Consider the following 22,896-nt stretch of genomic DNA (forward strand, 5'->3'; position numbering starts at 1 on the left):
CTGACACCTTCCCTGCCTCAGGACAGCAGACTCAACCAGCTCCAAGGTAAGAGGCTTTTTCAGAAGGGGGCATGGGGAGGGGGCACAGGACTGGCAAGTGGGATGAAATATGGAGACAGGAGCAAAGGGAAAGCAAAGAAGGAGCTAGAGCACCTTCCTGAGTTCACCAGAGATAACATCTACCTTCCACCTAAATCGCTGGGTGACTCACCTGCTTTGGAAGGAGGGGTCAAGGTAAGACGAACGTGTTCAAGGCAAAGCCTGGCTTTCCTGGCTCTCCAAGTCTACTTGAACCCTCTGCGGCTCACCCCATCCCCAGGATCAGTTCACCATCGCCCTTCAACTCCTCATCTCTGTAAAGCGCATCCTTACACCCGGCCCTCCTCGCCTCTGGGACTCTCCCTTTCCTCCTCTGGCACCTGGCACAAATGCTCTTCTATTTCTCAGTCCTCTGTGGCCACGGGTCTCGGTTATTGGCCCCTTCCATACTGAAAACTCTCCATACATTTCTTTTAAAACCTTTTATTCAATAATATATACTTTTAAAATTATAATATGTAACTGCCCGTCATGCCATATATGCCCCCATTCCCCCACTGTGGAGTCTGTGGCCGGCCAGTTAATGTGGTCTGCTGGAAAAACAGGTGGCCACGGGACGAGTCAAGGGGCGTGGGGAGCAACAGTAACCAACAACCATTTTGCATACCCTTCACATTTCCCATGCTTTCTGGGTGAGGAGGAAGTCAACAGGAAGCCAAAGGCGTGTGAGCCTTTTACATTCGGAAGTGAGGTTTGGTATACGGTGGTGGGCTGCCCTTCGGTTGGTCTAGTTCGTGCTCGCCAAACCTGCCACCATTTTGTGTCTGCTCACGGAACGTGATCTCTCTACACACGTTAAGACGTTTGATTTGGTTCTTGTTCTGCTTATGGAAAAGTGGGAGGAACCGCAACAGACCTGGGGAGAGACGGGAGGAGGGGAAAGACGGCATTAATTATTCTGACCCGGAGGAAGGACAGGCCTCCACGTGCACGCGGCCGCCTTCTCTTGCAGAGTGCTGGGAACAGCATGCAAGCTTGCCTTGCCCATGCCACTTTGTGGAAAACCTAGCAAAGAACCGACTTTATGATTTCAGGTTTCAAAGAGTACCCGCTTCTTTCCTCTTCTGATCACCATTAACAGAGGTGGTCCTGGGGACAGCCTTAAGTGAGAGCAAGGGGAAAGTTCTGGACACAACGTGTGTGACTGGGTCTCCTCCCCTTCTCTTAGGTACAGGATGCTGATTCAGAAGCACTGAAGCCTCTTGACGGTTCTGTGCAAGCCAAGCTACAAGTTCAGCAGTCCAACTCTAGATCCCCATCAGACCTGACCTAATTTACTGAGGACGTCTTGGGACAAAGAATCAGATGACCGTAGTTACACAGGGAAAGGGCCGAGTCCACTAATAAGGAGCAAAAGGGAGCTCAAATATTTTTAACTCTCCCCTGGAAGCAGCTGTCTGGCACGGCCTGAAAACCTCATTTCTCCTTCCATGTCCAGCACAGTGAGTGGGTGGTGAGATGCCAGCAGGATTCTGTAAGGATTGTCTCAGAACAGCACAGCACTGAGAGAAAGGACTATGCACTTAGGAAGCTGTCACACACAAATATCATTTCGTGAAAACTTTCTTTGGTTAAAAGAGGGGTTCTATGCTTAGTATTTGAGAAAGGCCAAGTGGCGCTTAACATTAAAAACGAACGAACTCTTATTTGCTTTAAGCACTTCAGCAACTGATTTCCAAACGTCCAACTCCACAGAGGGATCAGTGAGAAGCAAGCACACTAATTAAAGACACCACCATTTGCCAAACAAGAGTGTGTGCCTGTTTTTGCAAAAAGTGGGGGTGCAGAGATTTTCATAAACGCAGAACACCTTGCCACAAAGGTTCAAGTTGTGCCACAGAACAGGTCAACCCCAAGCAGCAGGTGTCTGAGTGGTGCAATTCAGAACCAAGCACCAAGAAACAGAACAGTCCCCACCAAACCACCACTCTAGTCCCACCTCTCCTGCTAAAGGACTCTTCACACCAAGGTGATTACTGCATCCACCGCACACACAGCTCTGCAGTTCGAGGTTCAGCCCTCCTCTCCCCCAAGAGACAGGAAATACAAGTTTAAGGCCTTCACAGCAGTGGCTTGTCTCCCACTTGGGAAGGCTGGTGATTATCAACATTTTTATTTATGAAAACAGGATTTAACATGGCATTTTTCTTTCCTCTAAGGGCAGCAGCACATTTATCACACATCAGTCATCCAGTGATACAAAGAGGTGGCCAATCTTGTCTGAAGTAGTCATTTGTAAAGGATCACCACCCAGGCAGTGTTGCTTTTCTGCAAACAGAAGGAAACAGTCGGCTCCACGGTTCTTGAAGATTTATCCAAGCTTTCCACTGGGTGTCAAGATTTCTGTCCCAAGCTCTTAAGTGATAATTTACAGCAAGAAAAGCCAGCAAGTGAAAAACTGTTAATTTATTGATTCAATGAAAGTTTTCTTTTTTTAACAATCCCCAATACATGCAGTTCAGGATTAAGCATCACATTTTTAGCACATTGTGAGACTCTACACAAAAGTATACATCGCCTGTATATCCCATCACATCACTTTCCCCAGCCTCTAGAACACCTCGTTGGGGTCGTTTTCATTAACACATCCTCATAGCTCAAAAAGGTATGTTATTACTGGTTTTCTTAGCCAGACGTTTCTCTGCCACCTCCCCTCCCCTGTGTTCCCACCCTGGGGTTAGTTTTCAAAGGCAGGACATTATTCAGTCTTAAGATTTATTAAGCTCACTGACAAAGTTTGACTTTTCGTGTGCTCATGTGGACCCTGCTTTTGCTTTTGGAAGGGTTTCTATTTCAATGACCTTGACTCTGATTAGCTATATCTACTCTTATTTATTTGCAGGAAGGAAGTTTGCCTTTCCCTGTGGGTACTCATGCAGTAACACAGGTTACTAAATGAATCATTTAATCTGAACCAGCATTAAAGGAAACTGTTAACTTGGCTCTCTTAGATCCATTTCAATAGAAAAATCCTTCCAACTGTTGCTTGTGTCCCAAAATAATTTTGCTTCCATCCTCAGCAGTGCAGCACCTGGGAGAACCTAAGTCATTTCCCTGAGTAGGCGCAGCCGGAGACCCACGGCCGCCAACTCTCGGGGCCTCAGCAGCCACCGGGAGAGCACCACCTTTCAGTCCGGCTGGAACCAATCCAGGGGGCAGTGCCATTCCAAGTTTTCACGTCCCCTAGCCTCTCCCCTCGAGAAGTCATATTCCCTCCTCAAGCTCCCCCTTTCGTCTGTTTGCCTTACTGGCTCCCTTTCTTCTTGCAACAGCCCCTCTCTCAGCCCCCAAGGATTGCCACTCTTCCATCTCCTCCAATCAATTAGTCTGCGAGCACCTTCCTCCTCAGCAAAGAAATACACTTGCTTTGAGCCCCGTGAGTACCGACGTGTTAGACAACGTCTGTTAGGAGACCCAGCGGAGAGACTGATGTTTAAGTGCCGCACGGAACGGGCATTGACACTCCTCTAATTGGTGAGAAGACCCAGGAATGCTTGGTCTGCATTATACACTGATGGCTTCTCCCAGCCAGTCACCTCCACGGGGCTAGGACAGGACAGGACAGGAGCAGGCCAGCTGATACGATGCCGAGCAGAGCAAACTGCAAGCAAACCACCAACGAAACTCCCAGCCCTCTCTTGGTTCCGCTCTCACCAGAGACTCCTCGGCTGAAGTAAAACCTGGCTAGCTATGCTCACTTGTGGCCAATGAACTATGACACACTGCTCTGTTTGGCACAGGAACCTTTTGTTCTCACATCAGGTCTAGATTCTCGAACACAGGCAGTACCTGAGATGATAGTGTAACACTACCCTGTTCCCCACGTTTTTTTGCTTTTCTTTAGGAAACAAGTCCTTATCATAGGCACTTTTAACCAGTTATAAAGTACTGAAGCAAACAAAACGTCTAATGGGAATTACTGAGATGAATTAAAGAAAGAGCATGCTAACTGAAAAGGATACTGGGTGGGTAAATCTAGCACAGCTTCGTCTAAATATAAGACCAGACTCCCACTCTCAGACACATACATTCTCTCTCTCTCACACACACTCTCAGCCCTCTTCTGGAACTCTCCAAGACCATCTCCTAACCCAGGTATATACTCTATAAAATTTCAGGGGAGCTAGGCCCATCTGGACACAAAATGGCTCTGGAGATAGGTAAACGAGAAAAGGTCTGGACTAGACTCGCTTTAGTGTGGGAAAGAACCACCTCAATCAACCCTACAGGCCCGGAGGCTCGGTGTCAAGACCGGACTCAGAAAGGAGTAAGCATCTTAAATTCAGTTATGGTGTATGTCTAACGCGTGAGCAGAGGTAAAAACTATATATGGTAGAAAAGTAAACTGTATGCATAAAAACGAAGAACTACTCCTGTGTCAAAGCGGCAGTTACAGAACCCACGGACCGACAGGTGAGCTGTGTCTGCACCAACCACATTGTGACCAAAGGGGAGAGAGGCAGAAGTAAGGCACCTGACTCTTCTCCTCCGGCTGCTTTTACTGCCTCTGGGGGACCCAAGGGAAAGAAACAGGGTTACTACTTCACCAAGACCCTCCAACAGGCTCCCCCTGCCTGGCCCAGACGGCTAACTTAAAAATAAAAACACGTGGGAGACAAAGGAGAAGATGAGAGGTAGGGGGCAGGAAAGACACACAGTGGCACCTCTCCCTGACAACATCCAACAGTTCGATGGGATTCTGATAGAAGGGCACATTCGAAGGCTTTTGATAATCCAAAACACTGAGTTTTGCTGCCTGACACATCAATATAGGTTCTGCCAAGAGTTCATGTCTTGCCTTTGATTTTCAAGTAGAACAAATGTATACGTTAATATACAGAATATGCAAGACAGGCAGGTAGTTATTGGTATGAGAAGTTAACTGAATGCATTTCCTGGCCTTGGGATCTTAATTTTTAATCTGCTCAACTTTATAGTTCAACTCTATAATAAGAGTTTTATTTGCATTTTAAGTTCCCACCAACCAAATGACAAAAATAGAATCTACATTTAGAGATAGGACCTGCTACCAATACCAATACGATTTTATTGGAATATGGAATGTAAACACATGTTTCCAAACAATCTAACCTTATAAAAATGTATGGCATTATTAAATAGTTAATGAAGAAATCCTAAAGTGTGACTTGGTGGTAGACATCTCTAGCTCTAGCCTAGGTGTGTGAAGTCCCCACAGCTGTGCAGCTGGGGTGAGGGGACTGCTTGCAAACCATGTTGGTGACAAGTCCCCAAAATGAAATCAGCCCTATTTTTAATTTTTTTAAACACAAGCTAGCTTCCTCTGTTAACGTGAAGGCTAGCACAACGGATCCCAAGCTTTGATACTTGCCCGGGAGCTCCACTTCCTTCCCCAAGCCCCGTGCAGACTGCTCTCCTCAGTTGCCTGGGTTATGGGGTGGCCCTGCTCACACAACTCCAGTCCCCGCACGTGAGACTTATCTTTGCTAACACACTTACGTATTACCTATCAGAGCTTAAAAATGCAGATTACTCTGATAACAGCAAGAATTGTTTCTAATGGGGATAAAGAGAGGCAAAAGGCGGGGGAGAACATTTTTTTCACCCAATAAGTCTTTCCTGAATAAATTCTGATAGGATGTTTTTCTCCCTCCCCGACCTGCCTGAACTGACTTTCCAGCTTTAGTTATGGTTGTGAACAAAAACTTTTTGTTTCAGAGAGGTGCATTAAAATAGCTGCACACACAGGGATGTGCTGGGAAAGGTAGGGTTTTCCTTACAAGGCTGCAAAAAGAAAAGCTACACGAAAAAAACAGCAACAAGATTTTACGGTTAGGCAAATCAACAAAGGTTAGAGTGAGCTCCGAGTTATGCATGGGACTGTTGATGAGACAGATGGACCTGTTCACGGCATCACCAAGTTTAAAGTGACGCCTCCTGACATCAAAAGGGACTCCGTGCGAGTGACTGCAGTTTGCTCCCAAATGAAGACACTGAGAAGAAAACCACAGGGATGAGGTACATTTCCTAGAGAGCTCATGTCATAAAAAAATACGTAAAACATGAATTTGTATAAGAGCTTAAAAAAAAAAATACTGTCACTATTTTAATATCTCCTTTTCGTAAGTGAGGCTGGTGTGTCAGTACAGACTGCTGACGTTTTGCTAAAACTTGAGCCTGAATCTCACCAAAGGGAACCCAGACCACAGTGGAATAGATGGGAAGTCAGATATTCAGAGCTGGCTGACCGAACGAGTTAATTCAACAGTGGTCTCCTGTTAACTAAAGGGAAATGTACAACTCCGAGTCTCTCATCTCCCAGGCATTCCAAAGGGAGAGTTCCCTCAGATCCCGAACTACGTGCACCACCACGCTGCCAGAATGGCAGCTCCCTGCAGACTAGTACTGGGGAGTTTCTTTCTTTTTGACAGACTTTTAGGTCTTTACTCTTCTTTGTTTAGAAGGAATGACTAGAATTTCTTTTTATCACACTGTAGTTCTCCTTCACGATTTGTGTTTGGTTGGTTGGTTTTACTGGCAAGCATCAACGCCGCATTACCCGTGGCTTTCCCGTCTTCATCGGGCTGCGGTGAGGCCACTGGAAAGCACAGCATTGTCTGTACAAGGCTGGGACTGCTCCTTCACCACGGGGTCTGCAAGAAAACAGGACGAAAGTCAGCGGAATCAGCTGGGCAGCGTGGGAGAGAACACCATGACAAACCCAACCCTTCCACAGTGAGATCAAGAGAGCAGACAGACTGCTGGGAAAGTCAGGGCCAGGCGGGCAACAGAAATTACAGAATTAAGGTTATAGAAAAACCAGACACTGAAAAACGACCAGGAGAATTGCTCTTACAGTCAACTCTTATTATTTCCCCAGAATACACGTTCAACTACTGAGACTCATGGAAAAGAGAGGCAGAGAAACACTCATTTCCCACTGTTCAAAATCTCTCCTCATTTTCTTATGTGTTATTTTCCTTGAATACTAACATCATATCCAACCCCCAATTTCTTCAAAGCTTGTGCAATAATAAGCACTTCAGAGGAAAGGGTGAATAAAAAGAGCCATTAGAAGACCTATCAATTTTAAGCAAGGTAGTTTAAAAAATTTTTTTATAGAAGTATGATGTGTATTCAGAAAAGCAGACAGATCATGAGTTACACATTATAAACGTTCTTAATTCAATCTAACTCAAAGGGTGAAAATAGCTTTCTGTGCGAGAAACTGGAAAGAGGACACCCGAGTTGCACTAGTCTGAGGTTGGAAGGCTGAGACATTTTCACTCTGCTGTCTGCTAATGCTCATGGGGCAGCAAGTGCCAGACCACACAGCAACGCATTCTTCCGGGAAGATTTAGTTACTCTCCAGAGGGGAAAAAAGGAGAATGAATGATAGCACAGGTTGAAAGTGTTCATCTCGATTCAGAGGGTGAATTGAGACAGGTCACTTAACCTCCCTGATTCTCAGTCTCCTCTGGGACTGGACTAAATCACCTCACACTGCAGAGAATAAGCAGAAAGTCTGAGACATACTTGATCAGTGGGGAGAACTGCATGCATGCAGAACAATAAGTAGCCACATCAACTGAATATATACACACAGCTCCAAGTGAGACCTAAGAAGTCAGTAATTCAGATAGGAGTTTAGTGAGGTCTTTCCATACCTGCTTTCCTTTCCTCAAATTCCTTCTATTTAACTTATTTTCTTTTTAAAAAATACACTATGGTTACCTTATTACTTCCAGCTAATTACTTGTTTTTTGAGGGGGAAAATATCTTTGATCAGATTTACACACAAACATATATATTTGAAAACAAATTTTAGACACTTGTGATCTATCAACTCAGGGCCACGGGGAATGGTCCAACAGACCAGACTCAAGGGAGCTACAGCGGAGAATAAGCAAACACCTTTGAGGATCAAGAAACAGATCTGCAAACCTGTCTCAGAAGTCTAGAACTAATGAGGCCAAATTCCAAGGACAATTCAATCCAAATACCCAGAATTCTCTTGACTGGCCTCAAACATAGAGGGTAGAAGAATTTTCGTTTCATAAATTGCCCGCCTGGAGACTCACAAAAGTACGGGTGCTCCATGGCCTCTTTGGCAGTCAGTCTCTGTTGATGGTCGTATCGCAGAAGTTTGTCCAGAAGGTCTAGGGCCTCGGGGCTGACGAGGTGTCTGTTCTCACTATGGATAAAGTTCTCCCAGCGTTTCCGTGAATGTCTGAGAAGAAAAGGGAAGCATTAGTATTCTGGGATTAAATTCAACAAGAATCCTTCCTTACGTATTAGGGCTAAAGCCAACAAAATTTCAGAATACAGCACTGACTATAAGCTCGTTAAATCTCATTCTTATTGGTACCTGCTCCACCCCCATAGTTACGACCATAGCATCCTCAAACCAAACAGTGCCCTGTGACTGATAAATGAAATTAATTAAAAGTTCTACATCTGATTTAGAATTTGCAGAACCCTTCTAGATTATTACTTTATTTTTTTGTGAGGAAGATTAGCCCTGAGCTAACATCCAATGTCAATCCTCCTCTTTTTGCTGAGGAAGACTGGCCCCAGGCTAACATCCGTGCCCATCTTCCTCTACTTTATATGGGACACCGCCACAGCATGGCTTGACAAGCGGCGTGTCAGTGCACGCCCGGGATGCGAACCCACGAACCCCAGGCCGCTGAAGCAGAGCGCGTGCATTTAACTGCTACGCCACTGGGCCGGCCCCCTTCTAGATTATTTTTTACACCCCAGGCTTTTAGTCAATTCTGGGTGAGGCACAGAGGTGACTGAGTAATTTTTATTGTTCAGCAGATATATTTAGAGAGCTATCCTCAGAAACATGAGGTTTCATAAAATACGGTTTGAAAATTGTCAACACAACATTTACATTTCAACACTATTGCACTGTACCTGAAAATATACTTTAGAATTTGCTACCTTACAGAAAATCCATTACATAGAACATGAAAAAACTACAAATCTCTTATTAGAAGCAGAATCACAGCTTTCTATGATTTTTCCATTAAAATAAGCATATGCTGTACCAGAAAGCTTTTTTCTGTAACACTCTGATCTTGTCTTCCATTTTCTATTAATAAACAGGTTACCTCTCAGAGAAGGAAAAATGATTAGATGACACACATAAACAATGCCCAAATATCTCAAAATAAGTTAAAAAAACACACACGGGAAAAAAAGATCTTTCCATTTTGACATGGCCAGAAAGGGGAAAGAAACTTTAGAAAGCACTTTCGGCTAACCTTCCCACTCCTGAAGTGGGAAAGTTAAACCCTCTTTCTTTCCTTCTCTTACTTACTGTCCCAGGATATCGTTGAAGTGTGGATCCAGGTCTATGTGATACTTCTTCAGGTACCCATACAGCTCATCTGTACCCAGAACCTTGGCAATGCGAACAAGCTGAAATGCAAAACAAACTGACCAAATCACTGAGCACAGAACTCACTGTGAGCCCGTGACGACGCTGCACAAGGAATTAGAGAACTTCCACATACAGATCCAAGCCTGGGCCGACAGGTAGCATACCCAACGACACGAAGTTCACATGAATGCATGTTTCCAAACTGCCTTTAAAACAGTAACACACTTATGACAATAATCTTCTAGAAGCTGACAATTATGCAGGCACCACAATCTAATGACTAGAAGCTAGTTTTAAGAGAAAAGAAGGTGCCTGACTTCTTCACAGACTCACTCTGGAAGTTGAGCATAAGAAAGCATTACGTGTCTCCACCTTTTTGGAGACCTGGTAACCACAGACAAAATTCTGTGAAATTCTTTACCTTGAAGAAAAGCTCATATGCAGACACTGAGTGCTATTTAGCGGCTCAGGGCCAGCATCCGTATCAAGGGATGCTGTCTTCTTCGCATCTGCCCCCAAATGGATATGAGTCAGATGGGGTTTGCTCACCTGGTCATAGTTGTCCTGTCCATGGAAGAAGGGCTCCTTTCGAAAGATCATGCTCGCTAACATACAGCCCAAACTCCACATGTCCAAGCTATAATCATACATCTGAGGACATAAGGACAACCAGTCAAGGGTGTTAGAAATGCATCTTTCTGCTCTGAGTTTCTAGTCTTCAGCTGACCTTTGCAGACAGTTTAGAATTCAAAGCCAAAAAAAAAACTAGTTGAGAAAAATCAGAAATTATCATTTTGGAATGGAATCAAGACTGGGTTTTGAACGTATCTGACGTGACTAAACAAACAGCAAACCAGGAAAAGCCCTAAGGAAATACAAAAAGAACCCAGAGGCGCTTTGCTAATGCCTTTACCTGATAGTCCACAAGGAGCTCTGGTCCCTTGAAGTACCTCGAGGCTACGCGGACATTGTACTCCTGGGCCGGGTGATAGAACTCCGCCAGACCCCAGTCTATCAGCCGCAGCTACAAATACGGAAACGCAAGACGTGAAACCACTATTTCTAGATGCCTGTGCCTCAGAACACAGCCACATCACATTAGGTGATTATTTGGCCACATAAAAAATGTGTGCACTGGCTAAAAAATTACACTTTCAGCAACTGCATAAGAGGACATTTCTAGAGCAGAGCACTCATAATATTATTTGCTTTTTCTTCTTATAAATTTAAATTATCCTGACTTACCATCCTCTCTAGATCAACAGAGCTAAGGTTCTTTCTGCCTCCATACCACTTAGATGTGTGACACATTCCCCCCATCATTAACAGCTTTCCTTATACACTCTAGTCATAACTGAAAGGCTTGGGGACACATGCCCCCTGCCTGGACAGAAGCACTGCTCCAGGTTTTCATTAATCTAACACTAGTGATTCATTTACTCACCAGTCAGGGACAACCAGAATTGGATACTGAAAATAGGAGGGACCCAAGTGTACTTTTAAGGCCAGGCAGATTGGTCTGAGTGTCATTAAAAAAAGAAGTAGAAACTATCAGCTGCAGTTTCTTTCTTGAGGCCCCCAGAGAACCATGACCAAAATAAACAAGTGGCAACCGGTCAGCTGTCTACTTTCCTTGAGTACTATGCTTATGTAAAGTAGAAACCAACCCTGGAGACTGAAGAAGTAACAGTACCATAAGTCTGCCAAAGAAAACAGCATGGGTCTCCAGAAACCACCTAGGTACTGGCCACGTTTTAGTCGGCCCTAAGCCTTCCAGTGAAAGGCTTGCTGCTGCCTGGCTGTAATGGTACCTTTTTCTGTTGGTGATCTATCATGACATTGTGAGGTTTCACATCCCTGTGCATGATTCCCTTGCTGTGGCAGTAATCCAGAGCCTATTAGATAAGAAAGCACAGAGAAAAGTAAGCAAACCCTCTACCACCCCCAAATGCAAGCATATTCTTATTTTTTGTGACAGCTTGACTTGAATACAGGCTCCCAAGGGGCAGCTTACTGTCTGTAACAAAACAGAAAAAACACGCTTCAGAAGGCACCCCTTGCTGTCTGTGCACACGCCGGCAGCTGCTAGGAAGGGACATCAAAGGCTATGATGAAGGTTTCTTAAAAAGGGGGAACGATACACTTCTTTAGGCACTCCTCCCCTACCTGTAGCTAGCAGTAACTTATCAACCACCTGCATTCAGAAATCATACATTACTTTGTTGGTCTAATATGATGTGTTTAAAACTAGATCTGGGAACCTCACTGAAATCACCTCCCCAAGTGGTTCAAATGACATGCAAGAGTTCACGTGGACACGAAGAATGACAGCCAAATATATCTGTCAACATGGATTCTTTTACAGGTAAGTGTCCCATGTGGGTTTTCTAGATTAATACGCATTTTAATATTAGTATTTTCCTTAAAAACAATCCCTGAACCAGTTGGACTTTAAGAATTATGATTATATTATTACTCCAAGGGAGGCAATTGCTTTCTATAAGATAGTTGATACGCAAATAAGATTTTTTTAAACAATTTATTTATTTATTTATTTTTTCCCCCCAAAGCCCCAGTAGATAGTTGTATGTCATAGTTGCACATCCTTCTAGTTGCTGTATGTGGGGCGCGGCCATGCGCGCCCGGGATCCGAACCTGGGCCGCCAGCAGCAGAGCACGCGCACTTAACCGCTAAGCCACGGGGCTGGCCCAACAAATAAGATTTTTAAGCGTGTAAGTCAATGAGGTTTTGTTTTGTTTTGTTTTGTTTCTTTGCTGGGAAAGACTCACGCTGAGCTAACATCTGCTGCCAATCTTCCTTTTTTTTCCTCCCCAAAGCACGAGTACACAGTCACATATTCCAGTTGTAGATCCTTCCAGTTCTATGTGAGCCATCGCCACAGCATGGCTACTGACAGACGAGTGTTGTGGTTCTGCGCCCAGGAATCAAACCTGGGCCGCTGACGTGGAGCGCAGGGAACTTTAACCACCAGGCCATCAGGGCTGGCTCTAAGTCAACGATTTTTTTTTTTTTTTTTTTTTTTGCTGAGGAAGATTGGCCCTGGGCTAACATCCATGGCCATCTTCCTCTACTTTATATGTAGGATGCCTGCCACAGCATGGCTTGATAAGTGGTGTGTAGGTCCATGCCCAGGATCCGAACCTGTGAACCCTGGGCCGCCAAAGCAGAGTGCGCGAACTTAAGTGCTACACCACCAAGCTGGCCCCTCCAAGTCAATGATTTTTTAGTAAATTTATGGAGTTGTGCAGCCATCACCACAATCTAGTTTTAGAAATTTTCCACTATCTCAAGAATTTCCCTTAAGCTTGCCTACTATCAATCCTCTTTCCCATCTTCCCCCTACCTCCTCCTTCCCTCCTCTCTCCTCCCAACCACTGATCTGCTATCTGTTGCCACGGATTTGCCTTTTCTGGACATTTATAAAGTGAAATAATATACAGTACTTTGTCTAGCTTCTTTTACTCAGCATAACGATATTACTTTTTTCTTGCTGAGTGGTATTCCACCATATGAATGTACTAGTTGAGGGACATTTGGCTTGTTTCCACTTTTTTGACATTATGAATAATGCTGCTAATAAACATTCATGTACAAGCCTTTGGGAGAACATATGCTTTCATTTCTCTAGGGTAGATTCCTAAAGGTGGGAGTGCTGGGTTGTATGTTAAGTTTACACTAAACTTTTCAAGAATCTGTCTGTTTTCCCAAGGGGCTGCACCATTTTACATTCCCATCAGAAACGTCTGAGAGCTTCAGTTTCTCTACGTCCTTGCCCAAACTTGTCATTGTTCATCTTTTTGATTATAGCTCTTCTAGTGGGTTTGAAGCAGTATCTCACTGTGGTTTTGATTTGCACTTCCCTAATGAGTGATCAAGTTGAACACCTTTTCACATGCTTATTGGTCATCCTCTATAGGCATACCTCAGATACATCACAGGTTCGGTTCTAGACCACTGCAATAAAGTGAATATCACAATAAAGTGAGTCACACGAATTTTCTGATTTTCCAGTGCATCTAAACGTTCTGTTTACACTATACTGCAGTCTATTAAGTGTGCAATAGTATTATGTCTAAAAAAGCAATGTACACGCCTTAATTAAAAAATATGTTACTGCTAAAAACTGCCAACCATCACCTGAGCCTGCAGTGAGTCGTAATCTTTTCGCTGGTGGAGGATCTTGTAAAAAATGCATTATCTGTGAAGCGCAATAAAATGAGGTACGCCTGCATTTTCTTTGGACAAATGTTGATTCAAATCGTTCATCCATCTGCTATTTGGGTTAAGTTTCCTTTTTGTTTTAAATAACACAAAAATTTGCTCCTAAATCTCCCTTTTTTATTAGCACAATAACTGTTTTCATAAATTTCAACGTTAGGCTCTTCAGTTTGTCTTAAAAAGCACTTGAAGGCTACATGAATCTCATGATACACTCCTTGAGTAATAATAATGATAACAACCCATACTCTTATGGTACCAACTATGTGCTTGGCACTGAGTGCTCTTGGTGGAGTTTTCCATGGCACAAGATTAGGGTTTCTCAACCTCAGCACTGTTCCCATTTTGGACCAGATAATTCTTTGTTGTAGGGAGCCATCCTCTGCATTACAGGATGTTTAGCAGAATCCCTGGCCTCTACCCAACAGATGCCAGTAGCACCCCTCCAACTGTGACAACCAAATGGTTCCAGACACTGCCAAATGCCCCCTGGGGGACAAAGCTAACCTAGTTGAGAACCACTGGACTAGACTCGCAAGGGGACTGTACTAGGTATCTTTACGTGGGAAGGAATACATACACAAGAGAATGATCCCTAGGATCAGCATTCCAGGAATAAGCAACTTTTGCTTTCCTCAGACACAAAAAAGTATACAGTGTATGATGCTTTTTATATGAAGGTCAAGAACAGGCAAAACTAAACTATGGTGGTAGAGGTGAAAATATAATCTTCAGAGGACGGAATACTGAAGAGAAGGGGCACAAGAGAGCCTTCTGGGGTATTTATAATGTTGTCTACCAACCCTGTCCAATAGAACTTTCTGTAACGACAGAAAATTCTATATCTGCACTCTTCAACATGGTAGCCACTAGCCACACTGAGGCCACTGAGTACTTGAAATGTGACTAGTTTGAGTAAGGAACTGCAATTTTTTTTTTTTTTTTGTGAGGCAGACTAGCCCTGAGCTAACATCTGATGCCAATCCTCCCTTTTTCTTGAGGAAGATTGGCCCTGAGCTAACATCCGTGCCCATCTTCCTCTACTTTATATGGGACGCCGCCACAGCATAGCCTACCAAGCCGTGCGTTGGTGCGCGCCCGGGATCCAAACCTGCGAACCCTGGGGCCGCCAAAGCGGAGTGCGCGCAGTTAACCGCTTGCGCCACCGGGCTGGCCCCCAGGAACTGCATTCTTAATTTTACTTAATTTAATAGCTACCTGCAGGCAGTAGCTACTATATTGGACAGCACAGTTCTGTGTTGATCTGGGCAAAGGTTTCACTTACGTAAAATCCAAGACTGTACACTTAAGATGTGTTCACTTCATTTATGCAGTTTCTACTTCAATTTTTCTCTTTGTTTTACAAGAGTTGTAGCAAGATTCCACGCTGGCTTTGTGGCAGTGCCCTATGAAACCAGGGCTCCTGAGGACAGACCTCCCTGAACCCGAATCAGATTGGACTCTGTGCAAAGCCTCAGTGAGGCACTGAGCAATCACTCTGCAGTCCTCAGCCTCAGTTTCTTCCACATTTTCAATGAAGTTAAATATTTCCTCTTCCCCATCTCCGTTACCCCCCATCCCCCCAAAGAGAACATTTAGGAAGTGTTGATTCTGTTATTTTGCCTAGTCTTTGCCCAAAGGAATAAACTAATAAGGACCACAATACCTGGGATGGGAAAAACACCTGATGAAAGCAAAGGCTGAACAAATACAGTAAAGAAATTAATCCTTTGCCGAGTTCACTAGTCAGACTCCCTGTGGAGTTACTGACATGCTCTTAAATTCCTTGGGGTATTATCTGTTTTAAAATCTGGTAGTTTCTGACCATTAAGCATGAGAGGCATTTTTCGAGTTTCATCTGGGGTTCTGTGCCTCATTAGCACAAGGTATGCCCTCACAGCCTAGCTGTCACCTCCAGAAAGCAGAGAGGACATCAGACACTGAGCGCTGTCTGAAAGACCAGCCTGTGACGACGTGCATCATTAGGCTGTCTACCTGATCTAAGGATAATTGTGCTAGGTTATAAATCTTACCTTTGGTGTGCTAGCTAACCACAAACTCTTAATACCTCACTTTAAAGAATAACCAATTGTGAGATTTGGATGGCAGCTCTCGGGGGGTGACTGCACAGGATTCTCTGGGAAGCCCCTCCAGGCACTGGGCTAGCCTGACAGCTCATGGGACACGGCACTGCACACCTCTACCCTACGAGGCCTTCAAGTCTAGTCTGGAGTGGACATGGAGGAAGGTGGGATAAACCAAGCTCTACTTTCTTCACCTTTCTGATCTTATTGACAAAAGAAAGACTCATGAGCCATAAGAGTGAACCCTTAAATCCACCACCTTGGCTCTAATGACAAGTGGTTTGTGCAAGTGCTTGTAAGAAAACACATTCACTTCATAAAGCTAGTTCTTCAAATGCCCATTCCCTAAGGCTCAGCCTTAATTTAACTTGGTATTTTGTTCAAGGAACGGTTTATAATCCCAACAAAACTCCATCTTGGCAATTTTCTTCAATAACGCCAATACCTTAGTCACTTCTATATTCTTTCAGAGGCTCTTAAATTGAGACCCATACCCTCCCCAAAACTTGATGTAATACTGTATATTTATTTATACATGCATTTTGGGGGGAGTTCATTGCTCTCATTAGATTCTTAGTGATCCATGACCCTAAAAAACTTAGGAACCATTGGTCTATTCCATTTTACAAACCTTTCTAGAATTCTGTACCTTAGTGTTTACCTAGACAAACTAAAAAAGATCGTTCCTCCATCAATCAGTAATGCTTGAAAATTTCAGTCTTGGGATTAGTTAAGTCTCCTAGAAGTCTCCACCCATCACCTCTCCCTGCATGTCAAGGTTAATTAGCCAGGGCTAGAGGGGTAGGAAAGAGGGTAGGTTGTCTCATATGAGAAGGGGATTATGGGAGATGGCATGAAAAAGATGGCTGTAAATGCCTGCCATCCCTCTATGCATGTCCCTCCACAATGTGACTTCAATGGTCTGCCCATCAGGAGGTGAAGTCTACTTCTCCACCCTTTGAATCCAGGTTGGGCCACACGACTTGCTTTGGCCAACAGGGCATTAGCAAATATGACACAAGTGGAGGCTTGAAAAGAGGTTACACATCAAGGTTTGCCCTCTCTTGCTGCTAGGAACCCCGAGCCCATCATGGGAGGCAGCCCAGACTAACCTCCCGGAGGACGAGACCTCAGCTATTCCAGCTGCCATCCCAGATATGTGAATGAGGGCATCCAAAAGACTACCCCAGCAAACCCACAGAATTATGAGACATAAATCATTTTTAAAAAGTCATTAAGTTTGCAGTGATTTGTTATGCAGTGAAAACTAATAGTAAGTATTAATTAAGCAGCAAAAAGACAATCCAAGGGCCAAAAAGAGCTATGAAGAGGAAGCTTCTAATCTCTGGTAAAATGTCCCTGGGATCCTTGACTTGGCCATCTTTTTCAGATCCACTGCAAAGTTTCTATGTAAAGATCCCACCATGGAGGCCTCAATATAAGTAAAAAAAAAAACACCTCATTAAATTCTCCGGGCATCAAGAAATATTCTGCTTGAATTCTCTTTGCCCTCTCAAAAACTTCTCCTTTGATGAGTAAGCCTGGAAAAATTCACTGTTTATGAATGCCACTTACCTTAAGTAGTTCATACATATAAAACCGGATATCAAAGTCTGTCAGGATCTGGTACAGTTGCTGAAACAGATTTCAGAAAACAGAAAGTTAATTTAGTCTCATTGCATCTTGTCATCCCAAATGTTGGTCATTATTCACTGCAACCTTAGTGCATAAGTCAGTTAAGAATCCCAGAACTTTTTCTACCCGATCTGGAACAAATGGGGACAAAGACTAAAGATGAGGGTCTAGTACTTCATGTCTTCAAAAGAAAAATAAGAAAGGAATTCCAGGGGAGAAAAACATTTAAACCAACTCGGGATCTTTTAAAAACTTGTTTAATGCTTCATGATTTCAATACCCACAATGACATTTTTATGGAGACAAAGTCCAAGTTGTTCAACTGTCCTCATATTCTTACTGCACTTCAAACAAACTGACCCCACAGTACACTTTACAGCACTGAGTTCTGAGTGGACAGCAGAGCTTGAAACTTTATCGGCCCATGTGGTGAAACAGCAGGAGGACAATCAGTCTGTTTGTGAAAGAAACCCGAGGAAAATGAATTGCATTAGCATTTGGAGATGGTAAGAGACTTAAAAAATCTATACCCTCCACTCCCCCAACACCAATTCCAGGCTGGAAAAAAGGAACACTTCACAGACAACAACTGATGGAAACTAAAGACACAAAATGTTTTAGAGGGAAGAAAAAAGGAGTGATAGAGTGAGATGTTAAAAGAGAAAAAGACAGAGGTACTGAAAATAACTCCAGGCCAAACTGACACACAAATGAAACTTTTCATTATTGATAATCCAAAGACCTACCCACCGGGAGTTTTTACAAAATTTCAATTTCTAAGAGGCAGAGTAGCATTTATGCATCCAGGTTCATTAAAAATCATCACTAACCCTGGTCAGAAACTATACTATTATTTTTGATAATCAATTCTAAGTAAATCTCTTTCCTCATCAGTCCAAGCAGCAGTTTCCATAAAATTAATCAGCACGCCTTTATATTAAACATTATTTTGTTTCTCCCTTTGTTGAAAGACTCAAGCAATGTAAGAATCTCTCCAAGGAGCACAGAACAGTGTATGTGATGTGTCTGTGTAAAAAGGGAAGGGAAGTAAAACTACACATTCATATTTGTATCTGCAAGAATGATATAAAAGAGACGAATAAAAAGTGGCTTCATGCATATATGTGTGTGGGAGATGGACAGCTGGGGCACAGGGGAAAACGGCATACCATTTTATGTTTTAGATCTGTATAAATATATTACTTGTTCAAAAAAAATTTTTTTAAGAAAAACAACAAATTTGCTAAGAACCAAATGTAACATTTTCTAAGAACACCAGGACTTAGTTTCTTTCTCAAATTTCCCCTTCTAAGTAAGAGTAATTCTCCCTCCAGCTTAGTAAGAATATTTGATTTCATCCACTGCAGGCAGCAGTTAGCTAGGACACTAGAGGGAATGAAACCACACAGCCCAGTACACCGGGGGCACTGTGGAGCTCCTCCACCACCAGAGGCTGACCCTGGTTGGGACCGACTGCGCGACACACACACACACAGACATACGCACGCCACTTGCGCTCAAGAGAGATTCAACTGCATAACAGCCAAACATCCAAGTTTTTGGTTCTCCCCTGGGCTCTGCACAGCAAGGAGGGCTTCTCAGCCAGCACACCAAACTTCTATCTACAGACACAGGCCAAAGATACTATCATCTCTTTGGGTGTCAAACCAGCTCCTCCCCTGAGAGTTAAATCTCTCCCCGGCTGTGCCAAGTTGAACCTCAAGTCAATAACTAGGCCATGAAAGTGAAAAAGGCATTTTCTAACCCTCACAGGGCTGGAATTTTTTATTTCCAGAAGACAAATAAGGGCTATTTTATTATTTGCACTTTTATCTGTGGAAGGCCTTCCTCTCATATCACATGGTATCTTTACCAAGCATGTGTGTAAAGTCTGTAAATGTCCTTGGGCTGCCAACATAGTATTTCTAGCTACTCCAACCAATATCAATTTTATGTTAACACAAAAAACACTAGTTGAATATAGTGTTTCAGCCTAAAACATTATAAAGTCCTGAATGACAGGCTGATGCCCACTCTCATTTCTCAGGAGCTCTGGGGAGGAGGAGACCAAACTACATCTGTAATGTTTTACCACCTGGGCCTAAAATTCAGGACTCGCCAGGGTCCACAGTCTGGCTTCCTCCAACTCTTGCAGCTCTGTCTCCACTGCAGCCCCCAGGAGCACCCAACTCGGCCCAAACAAACCTGTATTTGCCACCTCCATTCTTCCTTCTCCAGGGTCCCCACCTCCCCCCTAAAATCTGCAATAGCCCACCCCTCCTCCTTAGCCCATAAAGTCAAAACCCACCCCACCTGGGCTCCACAGAGCTGACAGTGGTCTCTTCTTTCTCTGAACCCCCATGCCGTTCATTGTCCTCTGGGGTGTTCACAGGACACTGACAGCAGTAGTGTCCCAGAATTAACATTCCTCATTCAGGTATTGGCAGAGACCTGAAGTTCCCAAGGTAATTTCTCACTCTGTTGTGAACAACAAGAGGCTGCTCCACTTTGCCCATACCCCGAGTCCCATGACAGTGTCCCTGCGTCCTGGGGCATACACACGATGGGGAGAAATGGGTGCTGTGGCTGGTGGCAGTCACCCATTTGTTCATTCAAGATCTCTGAATTTTCCCTCCCCTAAACATGTCAGGGGTCCACCGCACACCTCAGTCCATACTCTAAGTCCTCACATAGCAGAACAGCAGAATAACACATGCTTTCTATACACCACACCATGTAAGGTGGTTCCCTGACTGCACACAGAAGGCAGTCAATAAATATTTGTCTTTGATGTTGTTCACCAGTCAATGGAACAAAATTAAAACTGTCTTCCGAGAAACAGAAGTACTAACAGTCCATGACAATTTACAAGGGGACACTTCATAAGAACCATGCTTTTCCTCCATCCTTCTTAGCCAGCTATGTGGAGAACATCCTTAACCAGTCAACTGCAAAATGCTGGCTGGAAGTTAGCTTTGCTTACATTTTCATCAAGTAAGTGACTTAACAAAAACAAAACAAGCCTATGCCTCCTGGGAGATTACAAAGGTGCTGAAGAAGAAACTATTCCCCAACCTTCACTTGGTTCCCAAGCCTCAAACACAATGGCATTTCCCTAGAAATCAGTTCTACTCCAGGACTACTCAAAGACCCCAAGGTGGAAATTTCCTGGGACTTTTAATGAACCTCAGAAAGCTGAGGAAGAGAAAGAGAAAAATGCATTTTGATCAACAGACTGAGGGCCTCCTTAGTCTAAAACCGACACCCAGCAAGGAATAGCCCAAAGTGGGCCCCACTCCTGCTGTATACACACAGACAGGTCCTCAGACCCCAGCTGCGGTTCAGCTGCACCATGATCAGCTACAGGTTCCAAAGCCTCATTCTCAAGATTGTCATTTAGGAGGACTCCACACTTCAAGAAGGTTCCCAGCCAGATGTGGGAACCACCAACACAACAAACTCCCACCGTGAACATACAGCTTGCACATTCCCCAACATACACAGCTCAGTCTAGTCCAGAAATCCCAGGGGTCCCCATGCAGGGAGAAGAAAAACCAGGGGACTGGGAATGTAAAGTGAAAGTAAAAGGTGTTTAATGCAGGAGTCACCAGTTTTGGCATGAACACGTAACCCCAAGATCCAGAGTAAAACTAAGGTCAACATTTTTAGAAATTGAAGGAAGCAAAACAAATCACTAATCAAGCAAATAAATCAAAGTTACTACAAATCACCTGAAAATGTCTTATAAAGAAATGGCAAAATAATGTCAATGACCTATAATAAGAGTAAATGTTGTTCCCCCAATTAAGGAAACGTTATTGATTCAGTCTGTGAACTCACTCTCTCCACATCAAACCCTAACAGCATTAACAAGGCCTCAAGACACCAGCTGGTCAAGGCCTATCTCTGTGTGAGTGATTTAGAAATTCTCCACAGCTCAATACAGGTCTACCACCTTCTGAAACTGGAGCCCATTCGGGATGTCATATCAATCTTTAAATGCCCAAATGATGTATTTTACTTAAATTGTATATTCATTTTTATTTATATGCTTCTAAATGCACAGAAAACTGAAAAGCATGTCCCAACAGAAACTTTTTCTACCTTAAAATGGCCCCTTCGCTTCCTTGAGAAAATTTTGAGTTTGAGGTTTTCTATAACTACTGTATTCATTCCAAGTTTTAGAGACTGGCTCTTCTTATTCATTTGTTTGGAAGTTTTGCCTTTTATTCTAAGTATGACCATGTATCTTGCATTATTGCTTTGACATATATGAAGCATAACTGTGAATCTCAAGGAGAAATCGACGAAACCAGTACCTCTACCATAAGATGAAGTATCAAGGGAAAAAATGAGTAAGATCACAGAAGATATGAACCAAATTAACAAGCTTGACATAAAAAATGACTATGTACTAAAGTCACAAAGCAACCAGCAACAAATTTCAAATAATCAACATTATATAGATCATGTTCCCTGGACACAGTGCAATCAAATTAGGAATTAACAATAAAAGAATAACTTTTTAAAAAAAATCAAGTGGATCCTGGGTCATATGTTCACAAACATACAGCTACGAAGGACAGTACCAGGACAATAACTACTGGGAAACTTTTGAATATGGACTGTATACTGTGGACTAGGTGGCATTACTGTATAAATTAACTTTCTTAAGCATACTAATAGCATTGTGATTCCATAGGAAAATGTCTTACCTAGTCCCAGTGCTAGTCTACTTAGGAGTGAAGTATCATGATGCCTGCAACTTACTTTAAGATGACTTCAGCAGAACGGGAGATGGAGATAGAGATAAAAAGAGGAGGGTGGGAGGAGGGAGGGAAACAACTGCAAACGTGGCAAAATATTAACACCTGATAAAGCCAGGTGACTAACATAGGGGTACTGATCGTGCTGCTCTTTCCAATTGTTAGTAGGTTTAAAATTTTTCAAAGTAAAAAGTTTGCGGAGAAAACCCAAATCCACAAGTTTAGAATTTGCACCACTAATTTGAAAACTATATGGGGCCGGCCTGGTGGCGCAACCGGTTAAGTGCGCGTGCTCTGCTGCGGTGGCCCAGCATTTGCCAGTTCGGATTCCGGGCACGCACAGACGCACCGCTTGGCAAGCCATGCTGTGGCGGGGTCCCACATAAAGTGGAGGAAGATGGGCACAGATGTTAGCCCAGGGCCAGTATTCCTCAGCAAAAAAAAGAGGATTGGCAGATGTTAGCACAGGGCTGATCTTCCTCACAAAAAAAAAAAAGAAAACTATACAGAAGTGAGTTCCATAACCATGGAATGTAGCTAAAATGCTGCTTGGGGTTGTACAGATTTTTTTTTTTTTGTGAGGAAGATTAGCCCTGAGCTAACATTCATGCTAATCCTCCTCTTTTTGCTGAGGAAGACCGGCTCTTAGCTAACATCTATTGCCAATCCTCCTCCTTTTTTTCCCCTTTGTCTCCCCAAAGC

At 43.5% G+C, this 22,896-nt stretch overlaps 1 protein-coding gene across 5 annotated transcripts in view; it reads right to left on the reverse strand.

The window, feature by feature from the left end:
- Nucleotides 1-498: 498 nt before the first annotated feature.
- Nucleotides 499-22,896, reverse strand: part of CSNK2A2 (casein kinase 2 alpha 2) — a 40,135-nt gene continuing 17,737 nt past the window's right edge. For 2 of the 5 annotated variants that reach the window (XM_058527927.1, XM_058527923.1), the window contains 7 exons: nt 17,369-17,428; nt 11,281-11,364; nt 10,383-10,493; nt 10,019-10,120; nt 9,407-9,507; nt 8,160-8,308; nt 2,487-6,731 (listed from right to left, as the gene is read on the reverse strand). In XM_058527927.1, the coding sequence (XP_058383910.1) occupies nt 6,655-6,731; nt 8,160-8,308; nt 9,407-9,507; nt 10,019-10,120; nt 10,383-10,493; nt 11,281-11,364; nt 17,369-17,428 (684 nt within the window). In that variant the 3' untranslated portion in view covers nt 2,487-6,654. The other 3 variants (XM_058527924.1, XM_058527925.1, XM_058527926.1) reach the window with 3 other exon arrangements.

The sequence above is a fragment of the Diceros bicornis genome, chromosome 32, assembly GCF_020826845.1.
Source record: "Diceros bicornis minor isolate mBicDic1 chromosome 32, mDicBic1.mat.cur, whole genome shotgun sequence".
NCBI classification, from domain to species: Eukaryota; Metazoa; Chordata; class Mammalia; order Perissodactyla; family Rhinocerotidae; genus Diceros; species Diceros bicornis.